The sequence below is a fragment of the Theobroma cacao genome, chromosome 2 (assembly GCF_053813885.1).
Source record: "Theobroma cacao isolate CCN51 chromosome 2, ASM5381388v1, whole genome shotgun sequence".
Taxonomy (NCBI): Eukaryota; Viridiplantae; Streptophyta; class Magnoliopsida; order Malvales; family Malvaceae; genus Theobroma; species Theobroma cacao.
Window position 1 is genome coordinate 1,826,218 of NC_142640.1, and position 22,857 is coordinate 1,849,074.

The following is a 22,857-nucleotide window of genomic DNA, read 5'->3' on the forward strand; positions in this document are numbered from 1 at the left end:
GCATGATATATATATGTCACTTGCTTTGCTCATTTGTTGTGCAGGAGAGTTTCTAGGTCATTTCTAAAGCTCAATATGTTTTTGAGTAGGCAAGCCATGTTTGGTCTAAGCATTTGCGCTAGAAATGTGAATCAACTTTCAAGAATTGAAAGCCTCCTGTCAAAGCCAAAGGTATGTTAATGTCTTCTTCAACCTGAGTTTTGATTTCATAACCTAATTAAGACTTCTCTGTCACTTTCTTTCTTTTTGGAAAAGCAAAGAGGATATTATTAGTAGGAATAAAAGGAGCAAGAATCATTCAAATGGCCTGATATGGGTCAATTTTCCTAGTTGGTGACTTCTTTTGTCACTTATTTTGCTCTCATGTTGATGTCAAAACTAAACCTTCAAAAACAATTTTCTTTGAAAATTATTTTTTTTCTTTTTTTTGTAAAAAAATTATTTGGTAACCTTTTATTTCCCAAGGAGGTCAAGGGATAGGTCAGGGAGGGGAGGGTGAAACGTCTGTTTTTGAAAAATTATCTTATGTTCTTAAAGGGTGTAAAATAATTTTCTTAGATCAATGGGTTTAATTCTGTTTATTCGAAAAAATTTTACATTCATTTTTGTATTTTTTTTCCTTTCAAGTAAGGTCTCTAGAGTGGATCAATTTTCACACACTTTTCCGATGTGGTATTTTCGAGATCTTATTTGAAAGGAAAAAAATTGTAAAAATGAATGTAAAAAATTCACATATTTTTATAAAGTATAAAGATTGATTGCATAATTTGATTTTTTTTTCTTCATCGCAAATCAATCAGAAATCAAAATAAGCGCGGAAATGAATTCATTAAGATTTTTTATTTATGTTCCTAATTACTTATTAAAATCTTAATTTTCTTTATATTCTCTTAATTTGCAGCTAAGATCTTACGCCAGGCCTGTCACGACTGCACTGGAAAATTATGAATCCAGCATTTACAGGTATGTGCCGTGAAGATATGCCAATTATTCTCCTAGTCAACGCGATGAGATGTTCCCATAAAGGGATTCTAATGAGTGAGATAATTGCTATAATTTTGATTAATACTTACAATTAATATAATAAAGTACAATTTGTATATTGATAGGACCAAACCAAATTTCCTTAATGTCGTGGGTTTAGGCCTTCAATTGGGAATGGAATCATGGCAGCCACTACAGCTAAGCTTAAGCTACATTACTTTAATTGGATTAACAAATGATGGTACAATTAGAGAATATCATTGCATATATTATCCTTTATAGCTAAGCTTAAGCTACATTAATTTAATTGGATCCCACTCCTTTATATATTAGATTGATTAACTATTGATGGTACCACTTTGACAACATCATTGCACATAAATATGCTTTACAGCTAAACTTAATCTATCTATGATTAATGATCCCACTTTCTTATTAGTTAGATTTATTCGTTAATTCTTAAAAATGATTTACGAGATGCTTTCTTTTTAATTTGTTACGTTACATATGAGATCGTAAAAATTATTAAAGAGAACGGTTATTATATTAAGTGAACACTCAACGATTTACGCAATGATCTCTCATTTGAAAAAATAAAAATAAAAAAACAAATAACATACAAAAACAATAAATTTTTACAAGTGGTTTACGATGTTACTTTTTTATTTTAAAATGAAATTCTTTAATTATCAAGTTTGAATCTTTAAAGTTTTTACTAAAATTAATGTTCAAAATCAATTGATTACTAGAAGTTAATAAATAGATTAACCGAAAGTAATTAATATGTATAATTGTATACTCAATAACTAATTAATAGATAGACCAAACTTCAATTAAAAAGTCTTCTTCCCGTTTTAAATATATTTGAACTATTCCAAAAAAAAGTTTTTGAAAGATAACTTTGATTTCATAGTAATTATAGATACAAACATTACCAATTCCGGTAGTAGAGAACCTGCAAGAGCCCCTATCTAAATGAAGACCGAACTCAGCAAAACAACGACCTGTTGGTCAAGATCAAGAAGCATCTCTATCCATATCTCATAACAATCAAAACCCCAAACAACGGAACTCTACACGAATCATCCCACAAAAATCTATACATCAAAAACATGATAAGTCATTATTTGTTTTATTACGGTCAATCAAGATTTTATATTTTTATTTTAAATTAAATAAATTGTTATAATTAACAATTTGTACATCAAGACATTTGAAGTGAAGGATGAAAAACATCATATAATCATGTCAACATATCATTTTAACATATCACGTTACTGTTTATTATGATATGTCAGCATATCACGTTAACATCATGTGATATAAAATAATATACGATGTTTTGACTAATAATTATTTAATTCAAAATAAAAATATAAAAAATTTAATTATTAGATTTTTTAAAATAATTTAAAATCTCTTTTTAGATATTATATTATAAAAAAATACTAACTTGCTTATGAGAATTTTTTTTTGTTTTCATATTAAGCATAATGAACCACGTGTAGTTAATTATTGGAAATAAAGGGGAAAAATGATTTATTAAAGATATTTTAGCTCTAAAAGAGTGAAAAGAATCTCCCTTAATTAGCCTGAAACCGTAACAGTCCCTTTTGTTTTCCTTTTTCCTTTGGCAATAAATTCAAACTTTTTTCTTTACACCTAAAGCTTATTCTCATCGACAAATTTTAATTTCTTCACGTTTCTTCAATATAAAACCTTCGCAGTTCATACTCTCCTTCACATTAATCTCACAACCCCAATTTGATTTCTCCTTCCCTTTCTCTTAATTTTCTGTTCTTGAACAAAAATTTAAGATTTTCCCAATGGGTTCTACTCAACAGCAGCTGCGATGGTAAGATCCTAGTAAATATTTTTCCTTCTTGAAATGTTGGCTTCTATTATGAATTGGCCAAGAATTGTATTAATGTTTAACATCGTCTGTTGTTTATTGGATGCCATTGCAGTCATGTTTTTCATTTTTTTTGCTAAATCTTGTGACCTTGAATCCTTTGTGTTGTCACAGCAGCGGCAAGACAGAATATGCCAATGTCAATTGGGATGAACTTGGATTTGCTCTAACTAAAACAGATTACATGTACGTAATGAATTGCTCTAAAGACGAAGAAATCTTTTCCGAAGGAATCCTCACTCGTTTTGGAAACATCGAGCTGTGCCCTTCATCTGGAATATTGAACTATGGCCAGGTGAGCAGTACTGATCACCAGCTAATCATGGAGCAAGTATAGCTAGCAACCAATGTTATCTGATGCTAAAATTTATGTGAAAAAAAAAAATGGCGCTATCAGGGATTATTCGAGGGACTGAAAGCGTATAGGAAGGAAGATGACGGAATTCTGCTGTTCCGGCCGGAAGAGAATGCCCTGAGGATGAAGATGGGTGCGGATAGAATGTGCATGCCATCGCCAACAGTTGAGCAATTCATAGATGCTGTTAAAAGGACTGTCCTGGCCAACAAGCGATGGGTGTGTATTAAACATGAGACTTGGCAGTACCATGCCAGGAAATGAATTCATGTTCTTGTTAAAGAATTTTTTTGTAGTAATCAAATTGGGAACATGTTTATATATATATACACACAGGTACCACCGCATGGGAGAGGGGCACTGTATATCAGGCCACTGCTCATGGGAACTGGCCCAAATCTGGGAGTTAAGCCAGCATCCGAGTACACATTCTTAGCTTATGCTTCCCCCGTGGGCAATTATCATAAGGTATGCTGCTGTCAGAAAATTATTCATCAGAATGAAAAGAAATCAGACGGCTTTGGAATCTGGGTGTTAATGTAATAATCTGGTTTTGCAGAGTCCTATGAACTTGGTCGTTGAAGACAAGGTCTGTCGTGCTGCTCCTGGTGGTACAGGAGGAGTCAAAGCTGTCACTAACTATTCACCAGTGAGAACTCGTTTTTCATGTAATATTTCAAAGTTTGCATGCGGCTTTCTGGACTATACTAATTGATTGCACATGCAGATCTACAAGACATTAGGTCAAGCAAAAGCCAGAGGATTCACTGATGTCTTGTTTCTTGATGCATTGACTGGAAGAAACATCGAGGAAGGTTCTGCGTTCAACATCTTCATTCTCAAGGTAACACTCATGAGTTTACAAAGAGGTATGATAAGTCAAAAAGACTCATGTTATGTATTCTTTTTCTGCAGGGAAATGTTATCTCTACTCCAACAGCACACGGGACTATTCTCCCAGGAATCACAAGAAAAAGCATCATCGAAATCGCATCAACTCTTGGTTACCAGGTAAACTGATCAGTCAGAAAATACTTCTAACAACGTTTGCCCCGATTTCATCATAAAATTCCTAGGAACTCTGGTGTTCAGGTTGAGGAACGAGATGTTCCGATCGAGGAGGTATTCGATGCTGAAGAAGTCTTCTGCACAGGAACAGCTATGGTTCTCAAGTCTGTTGTAAGTATAACCTACCAGGGTAAAAGGTAAGAAAAAATCTTAGAACCATTTATAATCTGTCAATCATTATACATTGGCAGCATATGCTTATTGATCATATTAATGCAGGATTGAATACAAAATGGGAGAAGAACCAGTGGCTCAGAAATTGCATGCAACATTAACAGGAATTCAAACTGGTCTTATCGAGGACAAGATGGGATGGACAGTTGAGGTCGATTAGCCTCCTTTGTTATGATATACCAAGAGCTTCATGATGTAAAACTACCTAAGGAGATTGAGCATTGACCCTCTTTCTTCTTTGGTTTCTTTTTCCTGAAATTCATCAATAAATAAAATTAACTCTTGCAAAAGGTGAAACAAATAATAACAAGTGCACCTGAATATTTGACTCTGGCAACAAGGCCATTGGTAACCAATTAGCTTAACTATAAACCCATCACCATAAATGAATCAAAATTAACAAATTGCTTCAGAAACACATAACATAAGCAATACAGTTTTGGTAAATAATTAAATAAAATAATGTTAGTAATAATACTTCAGTTTCCAATTTTAAGACTGTTTAGATGTGTTACAAATAGGTCATTCCATGTATCCGTAATTCCCGGTAAGCACCAATGCATGCAGTCATCATGTTTCTTTCCTCCGGCTGAGGATGGATGGGCATCTGCTCTGAATTCACTCATACGGGTAATATCTAAGATGTGGAACTTAGACCCCTTGAGGGCCTTGAATAGGTGTTGATTTACAAGGCCTGCCTCTGCATTTGTCCCATTATTCTTCAATGAGAAGAGTTCTTCCACCTAAGAAAAAAGATGAACTAATCAAACCCATTAACCTTGATCCAGAGTGGAAACAAAGCAAGAGTCGAAGTAGGTTTTTTTCTTTCCCTTAAAAAATGACTAAAGTAAATCAGTATATAATAAGATGTGAGTTTTATTTGAAAGGTATTATAAGATGCAAGTCGCCCGTTTAGATTAACCAATTATAGTGTTCAATGAGTAATTAGCAGTGGTAGTAACTTAAAGAGACTCACTTGTTCAGGTAACAAAGGCTGTAACCGCTGACATGAGCCACCTTGGTCCCAATCCCCTCCTTCAAAATGCCTTGGTGATTGTGTGCGAAACAATTTAATAGCACCTCGTTGCATGTTTTTCTCCACAAACCGTATCTGTCAATAGACAAGAAAAAGAATTATGAGAGGGGAAACACACACCAGACAAAGAAAAAAATATTAATTAAAAAAAGATGCAGGCTGCATATCCAGCTTTCATTGATTTCTGCTTCATAACATTGATGATATTCAAACAAAGGAGCATGTAGTTACTTTCAAAGTACTCCAAAATAATGATCAGAATGAAGGAAAAACAGTAGCTATAATTCTGCCGAAGCAAGTGTTTTCCTACACAAAAATTGCACGCCTCTAAGAGAACATTATAAGGAATAGAAGCATTTAGACAGTTCAAGCTCTATTTAAGTTTGTGCAGGCAGCAGCGACTAATAACTTGTTAAAGCACCTATTTATTTTATTAGAAATTCTATTAAATACCATGTGCAATAACATACCATATGTTTTAAAACCTTATCCAAGCCAACATCAGGAGGTACTGGAGGGATCACAGGCAGACCCTTTTCAAAGAACAGCATGGGTGACTTGACAGGGTCAAATTTTGAAGGAGCCCACCACCTATTAAAAAAGACTCAAATTGGTAAATCTAATTCAGGAGATCTCCAATAACAAGATGGAAAAACATGGATTAGAATATCTAGAAATTGTTGCCAGGAACCAACATAAATATATAGCACATTCACGAAGCAAAACACATTTCACAGCCAGTGCCAAAAAGCTTTAATAAGTACGTATAACTTGACAAAACCATATCCAACTTTGGCAATTTAACGTGTCATTTCAGATCCCATATGAGAAAGCCCTACAATGCTTCCACCATTGGTCGTTGTCATTTAACATGAAATTAGGATCTGAAAGCTAAGAACAACTTGCGTCTAACAAACAAGCACATAAACATATGCTACCATTGCATGCAAATAAAAAAGTTCAGCACCGAAAATCTCAAGAAATCATCAATAGTCTACAACATATCAAAAAGAAAAATGAAAACTACCAGTGTCCTGTGTTGAAGATTAGTATATCATGGAAGCTTGGAGCCTTTTCCCACGTGCCTTCTGGAATATCAACATCAACTCTATAACCCTCTTTATATCCAAGAGCTTCCAACTTACCACCATTACCATTAGCTGACCACCTGCATTAAAAAAGCCAGAGCGAACTACTTTAACCGCGACCATGAACAATATCAGTCCACACCATGGAATGAAATGCAACCCACAAAAGACCTTTACTTATTTATAGTAATAAAAAGGGCTTAAATCAGCTTACCTACCATAACGTGCCAAAAGATTAGTTCGATGATATGCAATTGTAAGATTATACTGAAGAAAGGTAAAGCCGCGATCAGCTCCGGCCGCACGCCATTTCTTCACTCCACCCGACACACGTTTCAGAGTGCAAAACAAAGAAACAAACATGTTTCTGTTTAAGGAATCCCCAACAAACCCTGCACTGTTGGAAATTGGTAAGGCCTACTAATCAAGGCACAACATCCCAACATAAAATCGAACATAACTTAAAAATGTAATCTTTATTTTAGGGACACGAGTGAAAATTAACAGAACACTAACTGATTCGATTAACTTCAAAATTATACTAAAAAGCAATTGAATTTCGAATATCAGTCCAATGTTAGTATGAGGGAGAGAGAAAGAGAGGAGAGTACCAATGTTAGTATCCCTATAAGTATGTAGAAACTTGAGCGGATCGAACGGCGGGAGATCACAGTTACGAGGCTGCCATCGCCACTTAAAGATATCTCGACCGTTAGATTTGTTGTTCATAATGCAATTCCATCCTTTAAATATCTCTTTGCAGCTGCTGTCGTACCTATCGAATCTGGCATCCGGGTCGTAGATCCACGACCCGTCGGAGTAATCGCACGAATACCCGTCCGACGCATCCGTGTCGGATCCAGTGGCATAGGCGTCGATGTTATTGGCGGCGGCGATGGGTTTAAATTGGAGGACTTGGGGATGAGTTGGAGAAGAGGAAATGGAGGCCTTTCTGGAAAGAGAGAGAAGTAAAAAGACTGAGACGAAGCAGATGAGAGAGAGCAGAGGGAAGAGAGATGAGAATTTCTTAGTTGCTGCCATGGCGGTTGCCGCTCACCGTTGTACACTACTTAAATGAGCTGAGCCTTCGCTGGTCTTTTATTTTTTTTTTTTCCTAATTCTCCTCAGGTTTTTGCCAATTATTTGGGCCAAAGCCCAAGGGCAAAATGGACTTGCTAAAAAGAAAGCCCGTTTAGCATTCACAAATTTTGTATATTATCAATTAATCATATGTTACAATTTCATTAATAAATAAATTAAAAAACTGAGAATTCTTGACTTTTACATATTATAATACGGTACTTTATGATTAAGTGATAATGTATAGATGCTATATGTCGACAATACATCAAAAGTAAACCCGAGATAAAAATTATAATTCAGTTTTTTGTAATGGCAAATATTAAAATGTATGCCTAGCATTAACAAAGAACTATAATCAAAGCTTTCTGAAAGGTATTTTAGGATTCACCAAGGATGATACATACAATTGCAAATACAAGATATTTCGTGCTGAAACTACAAGAAACATCAACATCATTGGGAAACCAAAAAGCCCGGAAGACTAAAAAATGATACACAAACGCAGAAGCCAATTCGAAGGAACTCACTTCCCTGTATGATACTTCGAGTGAAAGATCCATCGCTTGACAATTGGTACACAAAATAACAATCCAGGGTTCGTTAATCAACACGATTTACCCTTTGGGTGAAAAAAAAAAGATGCCGTTGGAATGCTCTTCATAATCATCGATGAGCTTGACTTGAGTGGTGACCCTATGATGCTGCGATTCTCAACGGTACTACTTTAAGTGGAAAACTTGACAAGCTGGCCTATATGACCTCTTGGTCGAAGCTTGTTCAAACTTCTTTGCAGCAGCTTCATTCTCTTCTAGTTTTGTCTGAACAAAATATTTTATCCACCAAGATGAACTTCGTAATTTTGCCTTCATAGAAAATAGCATTTCATAGTATCAGACCCTACTTCAAGTTAAAAATCCCAGAAATTTATGGTCTCATTTCCCAGGAAAAAGAATTCAAAGCACGAACAGCATAGCTAGACCCGTTATGTTTCTCTTCAAACAAATGCTACAGCAAGTACTTAAGGTGATTCAAGTTGACCTTAGACTCCAATCCAAATGCAAGCTATGTGATGAATCTATCATAGTAGCATACATGCATGACAGCATAGAAATTTTTCTGAAACCACCATAAATATTACTCTCCTATTTAAGGCACCAAAAGCAAACTGATTAAGTTTGCAACTACTAAATTCAAAAGAAAATAATAAATCCAAATATAATAAAGATATCCTTCAGATGATCTATAAATAATCAATCACTTACAGGACGACCAAATTTGGATAGCTCTGCAACTTTAGCTCTCTGCTGACCTGGATAACCTGCTCATGGTATCAGATATCAGCAAGATAACTACAGAACCTGAATTATGTTCCAATGAAACAAAAATTTGCAGGCAAGAATGCATATTATAAATACTTCAAAAAGTCAGGCACCATTGATTTTGCGATATTGATTAATGTAGAAATTAGCAGAAATCTTGCTGAAGCTGACGGTGAACCCAGATAAGATTTGATCGACAAAGCAGCTAAAGAAGCTCCAATTTCTTGTCAACTCAGAATTAGGTTTCAGTTTTCTTTGAATACATGCACACACATATACAAAAGATAATATTTTATTTCAAATGCATAAAACACAATTAGGAATTTACCAGAAAATATAATAACACCATCAGCTGATACCCTCACCAGTTCTGGAAGAGTTTTGTTAAGGTACCTAGGAGACAAGTAATCCAAGGCATCTGACACTATGACTAGGGAAAAGGATTTTGCACGGTAGGGAAGAGGAAACTTGATATCTGCCACTCGCACAATCCCTTTCCGCACAAGACTTTTGCAATTGACATCAGCATCATCTAAGTCATATGGCTCCACACCCCAGGCCTGAGTATCCTCTTCTTTTAATAATTTGGAAACCACCGAACAAGTATCAGGGGCTACGTGCAATACTTTATTCATGCTGTCACCATAAGCCTTCTTTAGAACAGGTAGTGCCCTCAGAACTTCTAACGTGCATGAAGAACCACCTGCAAATACATCAAAGTATTCTACCAAATCAAAATCTGCAATATGGACTCCCTGGCTTCTTTCTTTTATGGGAATGGACACCCAAGGCAGAGAATCAATTGAACAGATGCAACATCGAATCCTCAAGAGTAAGATTACAACTTCACCCTAACAATTACAACTTTACAAGTGCTAATGAAAGAAAATGGTATGTAACAGTAAATTATTCTAAAGAGTTCTAGAACTGCAGGTCATTGATTCATTTCCAAAATTTAGGAAAAGCGTTTAGGCAGGCATTATGAGTTTGACAATCCCATCTACAAATCATTTGTAATATAAAATTAGCAGAAGATTTCAAACTGGAAATATTTAGAAACGTTTTTAAAAGTAACTCTTACAAAACCCTCTCATAGACTGGGGCATCATAGACCAACAATCCATCATATCCAATATGCAAATTATTCAGAAGCTTGGAAACTAAAATAACAAGATATCATAAGCAGTTACCTTCAGTTTTACTTAATGCCTTTTTTTCACGGATGGATCCATCTGCAACCAAAAAAATTGAAAAATTGTGAAAAAAAAACCATGTAACTATGAGTAAGGTTGGAAACGACAACAGATAATGGTTTTTTTATCTCAGTTAGCATGTCATAGAGATCATTTCATGAATCTTTGCTAATTCAACTATTGCCTCTGAGAAAGAAAAGTTTAACGAGGACAGGAAGAGACACAAACCTGAACCACTATGCAAATAGCCAATCAGAAGAATTGCACCCTGAAAGTTTCAAGGAGCAATTTAGTCATATTCTTGCATTCAAAGCACACTTTATAGTAATAATGTTCAGTGCAGAAAGCTAATAGATCGTGAAATATGGTGAATAAGTCAATATATTTGGCAGCAATTGCAAGCTTTTGGATGCAAAGAATGCCATCTTGTAACAGAAGAACTCTAACACAAAGTGGCATGGATGAAGAAAAACACAAAAGAGAAAAAAACAAGATGGAAGTCGAAATTACCACAACCAAAAGCCCAATAGATAACAAACGTGATGAGCGTGTTTTAGACTGCACTGAGCCCACAAATGGGATGCTTCCACCATCAGCAAAGCGTCGAGCAGGATTTACGGGCCTCCTTGACATGGTTACAAGACTGCAAAAGCATAGCAACTTTTTGTTAATGACATAAAGAACTAATCAAAGAATCTTCAACCCAATGTAACTGCATTGGCTACATTATTGTTCCTAAAGCTGCATGATCATAATCATGATTTCCCACTTCCAATCAACAATCAATTAACGATTAACCGCCATCGAATCCAATATTTTCTCATAATCTACCAAACCCAATTCTCCTTTTTCTCACTTAAAAGCCATGCTACAGCTAAAATTGGACCTAACATTCGTTAAAAAGAAAAAACAAATGAAAGCTACCACTGTTGCATTCAAATTCAAGTAAAGTACAGTTTAAATAAATGAATACCCGAATTTTACCTGAAAACAAGGGATTTGAAGAAGCGGAGTTGTTCTTTTATGGGGTTTTTCTTGGAACACCGATCCAGATCTGTATCTGGTCTTTACTCTTTTGAGTCTCTCAGTGAGAAATTTGCTTACTAGCTTTGACTCTATTCCCCCTTTTTCTCAAATTTTTTCAAGTAATAAAATAATACTATAAATAGTATTTATAAATAGTATTTAGTAACTGTTTTTTATTTTGACTTTTTCTTTCTTTTTTTGTATGATCAGAGTCGCCATTGATCTCACGATCTATTCCATTTGGCGTTGGAAGGGATAGAGAAGATTCCCTCCCCGAGACTCCGACATTGGTCAGCAGGTTTACCTGCGCACCCTGCTTACGTTAGCGCACATCTTTCCATTTTTACATTTTTGCTATCTCCATTAAAATTATAAATAATCTTTTAACTTTGGAAAATAATATATGCCAATGATAAATCTTTGATTTTATCCAACAAAGTCGTAAATCAATTTATATAATAATTTTTTTAATTATCAACATATTAAAGATATATATTTTACCATGTGATTTATGTTTCTTCTAAACTTATAATTAAGGTTTAGTAATTAATGTTCAGAATTTAAAATTTAAAGTACAATATTCGTCATTTTTAGTTATCAATTTATTAACGAAATATATTTCACTATGTGATATATGCTTATTTTAAATATATAATTAAAATTTAATATTTAAAATTTAAACTTAAGATTTAAAGTACAATTTTCGTTATTTTTAATTATCAATAGATTATATATATATATGATTACGTGATATATGCTTCTACTAAACATATAATTAGGGTTTAACATTTAGTATTTAGGATTTAAAGTACGATGTTTATCATTTTTAATTGTCAATAGATTAAGAATATATATTTCACTTTGTGATTATATATTTTTTTTAATCTTGTTATAAAGGTTTAAATTTTTAAGATTTAGAGTATGATGTTCGTCCGTTTTTAGTTGCTAACGGATTAAATATATATATATTTCATTGCGTGATTATATTATATGCTTCTTCTAAACTTTTAATTACAGATATTGTAAAGGGAATGGCCATTTCTTTTCAATGTGTTGAAACCAAAGCCAACCTGCATCTACTCATACTATCCATCTACAAAAGAAAGTTACCCAAAATTGTATATACTCTACCATTTCATCTAAACTTGATTCATTGCATCAGTCATGAAATTGCTTGGTCCCCCTTTTGATTATAAAATTGACTATACTTTCTTAAAGAAAAAGTGATCCTCCAAGGTACTTAAAAGCAAACTAACTTAAACATCGATCATTCAATTGGCGGTGCCTAATAGTAATATCGTTATTTAATACTGTGGTCTTTGTTTATAAAAAAATTATTTATGATTTTTATTTGAACGTGCAATGTAATGCGATATGATGATTTCAATTAAACTTTTATTTTTTTGATTAAATAAACACTAAGATAGTTGGTTGATGTTTTCACTTTTTATATTAGTGTTACGTAAATATTATGTGAATATAAAATAATAAATATTATATTAATTAAAGATAATTAATTAATTATTAATCATAAAAATATATTTAAATAAAAATAAAAATATAAAAATTTGATTAAAAATATAAAATATAAAATTTTTAAATTGTTCAAAAAAAATTTTAAACATATTTCATTTGTAAATATATATAAATTACTTATTAAGATGAATTGGTCGATTTTTCGAATCAAGGATTGCGATCGATTTATCAAACTTTGCAAAATCAAAAGAAAATGGTGATGAAAGTCACTCCCCATTATTCACCCACCAGCAGGCAAATTTGAATCAAAAAGTTGGGAATGGTATCACCTTGAAAAACCAACATACATAATTTGACCCTACCGAACCCGAAAGGCAATGGCAATGCGGTTGTCGTTTGAAGATCATCCGATAGGGCTGGTGAACTGTGAATGGTGACAGGCTACCCAATTGATGTCATTTCGATTTGCTTTGTCTGACAAGACATCATAGTCTTTTTCTAAATCCTCTTTACTACGTATGGTATCCACTTGGCAAGTCAAGAGTTGTCCATGCCATTGTCATACAATGGAATTATGTATTATTTTCTTTTTAAAATACATAAAAAATAATAAAATTATCATTATAATTATATCATCATATAATATCAATATATCATTTATTATTTTATATCACATAATATTATTATAAAAAATAAAAAATATAACATAAACTATATCATTATATAATATTAATATATTACATCATCATTCATTCATTATAATATGTCAATATGACACGTCAGTATTATATAATATAACATAATAATTAATATTTTAATTTAAAATTAATAATTAATTATTAAAATTTATTTAGTTTAAATAAAAATATAAAATTTTGTTTGATTTAAAATAAAAAAATAAAAAATATAAAAAATTAATTAAATATAATAAAATTTTTAAATAATTTATAATTTTTTTTAAATATTATGTGTATAATAAATATCATATAACAACACGATCAATTGATAATATTCATCAAGTCTATACTCTTTTACAAAATAATAGTAATTAAAAAAACTACTTAAGTTTTACCAAAACATATATATGGTCCCAAATCAAGGATAGGTATTGAAATTATGCAGATAGATAATTAATTTGGTTTGACTTTACATATAAAGATGATTTGTCTGTTAATAATGATTAAGCAAAGAAAACGAAGGATTTGAGCTGTCCTTCACTGATAAATTTTTTTATGTGGTGTCCTACCTAGCTCGCTTGGGTTCTGCTTCGACCTCTTCTTAGCCCCAATTTCCATTAAAAAATTAAAAGTGTAGGGTGAGCCGTGCACGCCATGTTGCATCCATGGGTTGGCACCCCCCAGCCCCAGCCCCAGGCCCCTGGCCTCGGCCCCCGGCGGCCTTCCGCCTCCCCTTGGTCCTCACCCTTGGGAAGAAAGGTCCATTTGATAGTACTAGCAGTATCAGACTTGCAAGTTGCAACGTACAAGTAAGCTGGTTTGTCTTAACTGTAATTTTTCACGTTATGGATACACGTTGTCTGATTTTACACGCGAATTTAACTGAGTCAAATGGTTCGATCAATATTAAAATATAAACACGAAGAAAAAAACAATTTGAGTTTTGCAAAATCCTAGTAAATATTATGTCTAGACTAAATGACAAGGAGGTGTGTGCAAATCTCTATTTTTAATTCTTCATCTCATCAGAATCAAAAGGGTTTTGGACATATCTAACAAGACCTTACCGCTCTCACACTGTAATAAATAATAAAGAAACCTTTTGATTTCGTTTTAACGCATTTTTTTTTATTTTAAATCTTTACGACTTTGGACTTATTTAATGGGGCCATACAAGTCTCACACTCCAAAAGACAACAAAAATTCATCACCATGGACCAAGTACATTGATAGTCGATAATTAATGAAAAAAATTAAAAAATCGATTTGTTTGATAAAATAAAATATTTTATTGATATTTTTTAATAATTAATAGTGGAAAATTTTACTAATTAAATTAAATTGTTATTTGTTTCAAAATTCTTAGCATTATGTTTTATTTAATTGTTGGTCATCAATGTGAGATTCTTTAGAAAATGAGATACACATGAATGTGGACCATGATCCATGAATTCGACGCTAGTGACGTATACTGATTTACACGATGTGACAGGGAAAACAATCAAACCACCCCTTTTTCTTGCATCACTGTCTATAAATAAATTATATAAATCTGTTAACTTTCTCTTAATATTTTCAAAATTTTTAAATAAAAATTATATATTAATTAATAAATCAAATATTTGAGTGTTTTAAATTTTATTAATTAGTAAAAAGATAAATATTTATGTCAATAAATTAATCCAAAATCTTACTTTTTATTTTTATTTTTTAGCTTAACTATTAAAAAATTTTTTAAATCTTTAATCTTAATAGAAAATTAAAAAATCAAACTCAATATTTATGATGTTTTCTATCCTTGTAACATATAACATGAGTTGACAAATGTGAAAATGTAATAATTAATATATTTATCTCATATCTCACATTAATTATCATGTGATTAAGTTATATGTTATGTGAATAAAGGTAATTTTTTAATTTATTATTATTATATAAGATAAAATTTTATTATTTTTAATCAAATCAAGCAATATGTAATTAATTACTATTTAACAATTCTTTATATAAAATTTTAAACTAGTCATTGTATATGAAAAAAATCCACTGGACATGATGTATAATAATTTTTTAATAAAAATCTTTAATCTTTAGAAAAATCAATCGATCAATCCTCGAATTTAATATTAATTAATATTTTATATTCATATGATATATAATATAATAATATAATATTTAATGTGTTTACTCAGTTATTACGTGACGATGTCATAATTTTTTTTATATAAAAAGTATAGGAAAAACTTTGCTTATTATTATATGTAAGAAACCAACAACCGTTGCCTCCCTCGAGGATCGATCACAATCTTCATTAAATGTGTGAATAAATCAATCTCTTCTCTCTTAGAAGCGATAAACTCAAAAGTGACAACTGTATAGAACGGGAACCGCATATTATTTCTAATCCAGCCAGAAAAGCATAACCCAAGGGGCCACACGTCACTCTCTAACCGTACCGAAAGTCCGAAACTCAAACCTTCTCCCTTTCACGCCAAATCGGCGGCTTGCTCAACTTTTTTCATTGTACCGGCAAATCTTATGCTATTTATCTCTCCTTTCTGTTAACAAAGCCACGAACTCCTTGGCATTCCCTCTATAACGCCAAGCTCTTACAGAAATTTTTTTTTTTGCTTCAGCAATGGCGGAGTTGTTCAGCTCTGTTTATCATTTCTCTAGCGAAACAAAGCCTTTGGTTTCTTTCTTTGGGGTTTGTTAGGTTGTGTTGCGAGAGAGAGAGGGGGAGGGGGAGAGGGAGAGAAATTGGATGGCGGTGGAGTACAAATGTTGCGAGACGGATTTCTTTATTCACATATTGTTAATAGTATTGTTGGTGCTGTTCGCTGGGTTGATGTCGGGGCTTACTCTGGGCCTTATGTCCATGAGTCTCGTTGATCTTGAGGTTCTTGCTAAGTCTGGTACTCCCAAAGATCGTAAACATGCTGGTATTTCTTCATTTCCTTCATTTTTTTCTTTCTTTTTATTTAGAAATGGAATTGATGCGTTATTAATTTTTGCTCGACGAAATCAAGGGAAGAAAATAATATGAATCTTTTACTGTGTAGACGAAGGCAATGATGTGGATGCCTTAGCTTTACTTGAAATCTTTGCTTTATTTTAGTTTATGAAAATAATTCAGGAAAGGTTGATGCAAAGTTATCTGTATTTCTGATGATTTAGCTTGTTTATTTGAAATTTATGTTCTTTTTTTAAAGAAATTAATTGAATGAAAGAAAAGAAAAGAATGTAAGAATTTTACATAATAAGGGTTTTTATACATGAGAATTTTTGTTCCCAAAATGCAGCAAAGTTTGACGGATAAACTTGCAAATTACATGACAAAACTGGATAGCGATCCTATAGTTAAGTGATAGTTAATGATGGGTAGTGACAATTATTCTCAGATATTACTTTATATGCTGCATGTTCATTGTTCAGATTATATGCTGTCCTTGCTAACTCTTTCCCTTGTTGGAACAGCAAAGATATTACCGGTTGTCAAAAAGCAGCATTTGTTGCTTTGTACTTTACTTATATATAATGCTGCTGCAATGGAGGTATGTATTATGGATGCATCTTCAACAGGTGATCTGGTTACTTTTATTGGAAAATGATAGTTACCGTTTTGGAACTTTTGTTACTTTTGTCAGGCACTTCCCATCTTTCTTGATAGTCTGGTCACAGCTTGGGGTGCTATCCTGATTTCAGTGACCTTGATTCTTCTGTTTGGTGAGGTGAGAATCCACCTAACTTTTTTTTTTTGAACTAAAGCGCTATGGAATTCAGCACAGGTAGACATCCTTGTTGAGCATGAACATGACAATTTCTGTTATGACTGTTTTGATGTGTGTATGTTGTGCCAAAATTTTGGCTGAGCAACTTTTTCAAGAAGGTTACTAACAGTTGGTTTCAGAAATTGTTTTCCAACCATTCTGGCTTAACACCTGCTCTTGGATAGTGAAATTATATATAGCTGCAAGAAAAAAGGTAGCAAGTTCTGTGCATGTCCTAATTGCGATTTAATTGTATGTGCAGATAATACCACAATCTGTTTGTTCTCGACATGGTTTGGCAATTGGTGCAACGGTGGCTCCAATGGTGCAAGTTCTTGTTTGGATCTGTTTTCCTGTTGCCTACCCGATAAGCAAGGTGATAAATGTTGCTATAGGCACTCACCAATAATGCCTTTTTATTAGTGAGAAAGACAATCAAGCTTCTAAATTGTTGCAGAGTAGCTCTCTTGACTGTGAATATCTTATGTGATTTTCAGCTGTTAGACTTTCTGCTGGGCCATGGACATGTGGCACTTTTTCGAAGAGCTGAGTTGAAAACCCTAGTAAATTTGCATGGTAACGAGGTGTGTTTAATAGCTTCTTAGTCTTTCCAAAAAATGTTGCATAAAAGCTTTTAGCATTCCCTAAAGTTGCGTACATCACTTTGTTTTGTAACTTGAGTTATTTACTTGGCTGTCGCCATTTACTGAATCAATGGCTGTTTTTGATCATTGATTTCACCTGCCACGCCATTAATTTGTTACAGTTGTTAGTTGACTTTGCTTAACTGCCTCTGTAAAATTGTTGATGAATCTTTGCTTTCTGAATTGCGTACCTTCTTTCATTGTAACTTTCGGATTTATGATCCTTCTATTGGACCTTCCTTAGGCTGGAAAAGGAGGTGAACTGACACATGATGAGACAACAATCATAGCTGGAGCACTTGAGCTCACTGAGAAAGCAGCTAAAGATGCCATGACTCCTATATCAGAAACATTTGCCATTGATATTAACGTCAAGCTTGACAGGTATGGTTTTCTGTAAATTTTTAAGAAAGATAGCATTTGCATCTCTTTTTCAACTTTCATCTGATTAGCTTCCATTACATGCTTGCTGTGGACAGGGAATTGATGAGTTTAATTTTGGAGAAAGGACACAGCAGAGTGCCAGTTTATTATGAGCAGCCCACAAACATAATTGGACTCATTCTGGTAATCAATTTTCTTTGGTACAATTAATATTAATAACTATTGGTGAGTGTTATGCGGAGCATAGTTTCAGCTTATCATTTTCCTCTTCTTCAAAGTTCTTCCTTTAACATGAATTTTGGACCTAGACAATGCTTTGTGACGTGATGATGCTAATGGTTGCATGAATTATGTAATACACACCGCTACCCTTGTATATTCACTTTCTAAATAAGTTTTTCACTCATGTGCTGAGTATGTGGCAATACATTTAAGATGACTAGGGGTTTCTGAATCCTAATCTTTTTGTTATTTATTTGTCACTTTTTCTTAGTTTTTTTTATTGTTTATTCTCCAGGTGTTTTGTATTTAGCTAACCAATTATCTTTTTATCTTACAGGTCAAGAATTTATTGACAATTCACCCTGAAGATGAAGTTCCTGTGAAAAGTGTTACCATACGAAGGATTCCAAGGTATTAAGTGAGCTTTTAAGATAATGCACAACTTTAATTTGTATTATTCTGGAAAGCATTCAATGTCTATCACTTTACTGATTGGCTGATCCTATATATGTTCGAATGTTATAGGGTTCAAGAAACATTGCCATTGTATGATATATTAAATGAATTTCAAAAAGGTCACAGCCACATGGCCGTTGTTGTGAGACAGTGCAACAAGACAGAGCAGCCGCCTTCTAGTAACTCTGCTGGGAGTAAGTATCAGCCTCTTATTGGTATATTCTCTTCAAATTTCCCCTTGAACCATGACTTAGCAGCTCATGTAAGCTGTACCTGTGATGCAAATTTTTTATTTATGCTTGGCGGCCATTCTGGTTTCTATTGCTCTGTCTTTGTCTCCTATCTGTTTGTTTTCTCCTCTCTTAAAATAGGTCCCTTGCCGGAAGTGAAAGTAGACATTGATGGTGACAAAGCTTCTCAAGAGAATACTTTAAGACGCAAGAGATCACTTAAGAAGTGGAAGAGCTTTCCTGCTACTAGCAATTCTTTCAAGAGTGGTTCTCGGAGCAAGAAGTGGACAAAGGGTGTTGATTCAGACATTCTACATCTAAATGGCAACCCACTCCCGAAGCTACCTGAAGAAGAGGAGGCTGTTGGCATAATAACAATGGAAGATGTCATTGAAGAGCTTTTGCAGGTACCTCTGACAATGTTTAGCAAGGTTGTGATTTCATTTTTGTCAACAGTTCCTAACGTGATAACCTTATACCTGACCTTGGCCAGGAGGAGATCTTTGACGAGACAGATCATCATTACGAGGACTCATGACATTTGTCTTGTCGAGAAGTTTTCTGCGACACAGATGATGATGAAAAAAATTTGTTATTCTATTTTGGCATGTAGTTAAATTTGGTTCAATAGAGCTTATGATAGGCATATGATAGACTGTTCTGGTTGTGTGCAAATGCAGTCGGCAGTTGAGGAGTGAAATGAGGAAACTCTCTTGTATTTTTGGATCGATGTTAAAGAAACATGTGTATGTAATTGCCGATGGAAGAGACAAATTGCTGAGCAAGGAGCCAAAAAAAAAAAAAAGAAAAGAAAAAGGAGTTGTCTGTATAAATGTGACTGTCTAAATTGTGGTGAATTACATATGGTTGCTCATCTCACTCCCAGCAGCCAATCTGCGCCACTGTTTTGCCCCCCCCCCCCCTTTCTCTCTCTTTGATATTTATAATTTATTTTACTTACAATTGGAACATTTCTTCATTAAGCAATAAAAATTAAGGGTGCTGTCATTTTGTACATGAATAGTAATTGAAAATCTTAAAAGTTGTTTTTTGTTTGTTTACCATCCTAGGAGTGATATATCAAGCGTTTCAAAAGTAATAATATTAATAGTTTATTGAGCATGTAAAAGAACGTCGAGATGTTTATCAGCGTAACGTTATGTTGACTAATTGATAAAAGAATGATGATTTCATGATAAAAATGATTTTAGAATGAACTCAGTTTAGATTCGGTTCAGTTCAAATATTTTTAAAAAATATTCGTAAATAGGCTGTTTTAATTTAATGATAGATAAATTTTTTTTTTAAAATTTGTAAGTGTGGATGTGTAAATTAATTTTTTTTAAAAAAAATAATGATCTCATGACGTATGCATAAGCATAATGTCGCGATCTCGAAGAAAAGCCATAAATCTTACTTGATTATGTATTAAAATAAATTAAATCTTAATACATCAAAACGGACAATAACTTACAAGATGACTTGAAGTTACTCGTCTCAGTATAAAACAGAGGGCGAAGAAAAAAAAACTCAGCATTCGCGTTCAAGCATGCATTCTTTGCATTAGATTAATAATCATCGTAGAAGTAGAAACTAGCTTTGTACAACAAATTATTGTTGGTAGTACATAAATGAAGAAAAAACCCTTCTTTAAAACCCTTGTATTACTTATTTGCGATGTTTACTTTTATATTCCTCCTTCCTCTTCTTTTTCTTTTCTCTAGATTTTTCTTTAGATTTGTGCTTCCTAGACTGCTTCTTATCAGAACCAGCCTTTTCTTTCTTCCGTCTATGCTCATGGAGCTCCTCATCAGACTTCAGTGAAGAAGGCCTCTCGGGACCCAATGTTACACGATGTTCCCTTGCAATGGGGCTTGTTGACAGCTTCACGGGGGAGTCGCAATTTGTCTGTAGGTAGGGTCCTGTTTCATCCATCCTTGAACCTATAGAACCTCGACCGCGCTTGATCCTGCCATCATAGAACAGGTTCTTCAGTCAATAGATTTTTTCAATAAGATTTTCACCAGCGAACTTTTCTGATAAAAATCTTAATAACATATGTAGCAAAGATAAACGTCAAACCTTTAATTCTTCCCAAAACAATAGTTTGCATATAAATGTGGCAAAAAATTATAGCAGGTGCAGGTACAAACCTTGAGTTGAGAAATTCCTCAATCTCCTCGTCTCTTAGACCTTCATCTTCCCCTGAATAACTACTCTCTGCCACTCTCTTGCTTGATGAGCATGAAGCACTAGCATTGCTGTCAGGCCTCCTGCTTGTGCTTCTGGAGGGGTTGCTAATGTCCCCATCACTCCTGCTATGCCTGCTATCATCTCTTGATCTTCCTTTTAGCCTATTATTTAGCTCCAGCTCCTTTTGTCGAACTCGCCACATCTCATTCACTTCAACAGCTCGATTTGCTAAAAAGATGGGGAAAGAAATAGACACAGACAACATTCAACGTTGGCAACAAAATCAGAAAGGAGAAAGAAAAAACTTTTGCAAGAGAAACATCTGCATAAATTGCAAAGATTCCTTTCTAATATTTACGGACCTTATAGCTGGTCCCAAAGATCCATCCCAATTCAGTGTTCCAGAAATATAGGGAGAAAATCAAAAGATTATCATTCTATGTTTCTATAATTTCTATTATTCTTGCATGCATGTGTGCCACACTTATGCTTTCTGAAACCACTCAAAACACTCTTTCCTTTCCTAAGGTATGTAGAATTGCTCTGTTCTCTTTCACTTAGCCAGATTGGAATTTACTGATCAACAGTGCTCAAAGTAACCTAAACGTGCTATTGAACTTGTTTGCAAGAAAAGGAGGTTAGGACCCACTTTCAATTGTAAATCACCGAGATGTAGAATCAAACAGATGAAAATGCAAGCTTAATATAGCAACAAAATAACTCACCTTGCTGTACACCAAGCACAGTTGCAGTGAGGAATCGTGAATTTGGACGTCCCCTTACTTTTGGCTGCTGAAGATAAACATGAACACCATCCCTGTCAGCTTGTCGTTTCAGTTCTGCTGCTTCTTTTAAAAGAATAGCAGCTATTCTGTTTTCTGTTTCCAGATCCATCTAAGGCTGCAAAAGCATATTCATATCCAAATGCGTTAACAGATGCAGTTCCCATTGAACACACATTAATAATTCAAAATCAACTAAAGAAAATCTGTAAAATTATAACACCCAGCAGGAATTTATCCACGTCAGAACAATTATGCCCCAAAAACAAAAAGAACCCGCTCAAAAACTATGATCAAATACAAAAACTACACTCTTTTAATTGCTCAAACGTCAAAAGGAAAATCTGAGATTTCGCATGAAAGATTAACAGCCCAAGTTCAATTCATTTGGCCTTATCCACAAGCATCGGCAAAGGAAATCGTTTTTTTCAAAATTTGATCTTTTTCCAATATCCCAAAATCCCAATTGGAAACCGACATTAGCATAGACAATTAATTTCTCCGTAAAATACATATAAAAAATAAGAAAAAAAAAAGAAACTTTACCCAATCAATGGATGAACCGATGCAATGAAAAAGAAAAAAATCCGATTCGATTGAAGCAGCCGCACCGTTTCTCCTTTGCAATATCGAAAGCCCTAACCCTAGCTCTCTCAATCGGGAGGAATGACCGACCGGGCAAGCTTTGATTCTGAACGGGGCTGCTTACATTTAAAAAGTTTCTCTTTTTTTAATTCACGATTAAAAAATTTTGTTCCTTTTTTTCCGCGTGGGCTGAAGACTTG

The 22,857-nt window shown here is 33.7% G+C and overlaps 5 protein-coding genes across 6 annotated transcripts; 2 read left to right on the forward strand and 3 right to left on the reverse strand.

Moving 5' to 3' along the window:
- The first annotated feature begins 54 nt into the window (after positions 1-54).
- Positions 55-4,803, forward strand: LOC18607290 (branched-chain-amino-acid aminotransferase 6-like). Of its 2 annotated transcripts, XM_007041369.3 has the most exons (10): positions 55-171; positions 902-963; positions 3,014-3,191; positions 3,294-3,470; positions 3,588-3,719; positions 3,811-3,900; positions 3,979-4,095; positions 4,167-4,262; positions 4,344-4,456; positions 4,539-4,803. In XM_007041369.3, exons 1-10 carry the CDS (start codon positions 76-78, stop codon positions 4,651-4,653), a joined length of 1,176 nt encoding a protein of 391 aa, XP_007041431.3. In that variant the 5' UTR covers positions 55-75; the 3' UTR covers positions 4,654-4,803. The 2 variants fall into 2 exon arrangements, with proteins under 2 accessions (XP_007041431.3, XP_088659819.1); XM_088803693.1 differs by lacking the exons at positions 55-171; positions 902-963 and adding an exon at positions 2,652-2,839 and having other exon boundaries at positions 3,011-3,191.
- A 13-nt stretch (positions 4,804-4,816) lies between these two features.
- On the reverse strand, positions 4,817-7,694 carry TBL13 (TRICHOME BIREFRINGENCE-LIKE 13). Its single transcript, XM_018116226.2, has 6 exons — positions 7,229-7,694; positions 6,832-7,009; positions 6,557-6,697; positions 6,000-6,120; positions 5,470-5,604; positions 4,817-5,236 (listed from the first exon to the last, which is right to left on the reverse strand). Exons 1-6 carry the CDS (start codon positions 7,656-7,658, stop codon positions 4,973-4,975), a joined length of 1,269 nt encoding a protein of 422 aa, XP_017971715.2. The 5' UTR covers positions 7,659-7,694; the 3' UTR covers positions 4,817-4,972.
- A 358-nt stretch (positions 7,695-8,052) lies between these two features.
- LOC18607292 (putative pectin methylesterase CGR2) lies at positions 8,053-11,577 on the reverse strand. The gene is made up of 7 exons (XM_007041371.3): positions 11,197-11,577; positions 10,723-10,855; positions 10,441-10,480; positions 10,210-10,251; positions 9,348-9,722; positions 8,963-9,018; positions 8,053-8,563 (listed from the first exon to the last, which is right to left on the reverse strand). Exons 2-7 carry the CDS (start codon positions 10,843-10,845, stop codon positions 8,420-8,422), a joined length of 780 nt encoding a protein of 259 aa, XP_007041433.1. The 5' UTR covers positions 10,846-10,855; positions 11,197-11,577; the 3' UTR covers positions 8,053-8,419.
- Positions 11,578-16,012: 4,435 nt separating this feature from the next.
- Positions 16,013-19,985, forward strand: LOC18607293 (CBS domain protein (DUF21)). Its single transcript, XM_007041372.3, has 11 exons — positions 16,013-16,333; positions 16,869-16,945; positions 17,039-17,122; positions 17,424-17,537; positions 17,659-17,745; positions 18,050-18,189; positions 18,285-18,372; positions 18,749-18,822; positions 18,937-19,061; positions 19,239-19,504; positions 19,591-19,985. The coding sequence occupies exons 1-11, from the start codon at positions 16,156-16,158 to the stop codon at positions 19,633-19,635; spliced, it is 1,278 nt and encodes a 425-aa protein (XP_007041434.1). The 5' UTR covers positions 16,013-16,155; the 3' UTR covers positions 19,636-19,985.
- A 648-nt stretch (positions 19,986-20,633) lies between these two features.
- LOC18607294 (G patch domain protein) lies at positions 20,634-22,780 on the reverse strand. The gene is made up of 4 exons (XM_007041375.3): positions 22,619-22,780; positions 22,016-22,190; positions 21,251-21,518; positions 20,634-21,066 (listed from the first exon to the last, which is right to left on the reverse strand). Exons 2-4 carry the CDS (start codon positions 22,182-22,184, stop codon positions 20,766-20,768), a joined length of 738 nt encoding a protein of 245 aa, XP_007041437.3. The 5' UTR covers positions 22,185-22,190; positions 22,619-22,780; the 3' UTR covers positions 20,634-20,765.
- Between the last annotated feature and the right edge of the window lie 77 nt (positions 22,781-22,857).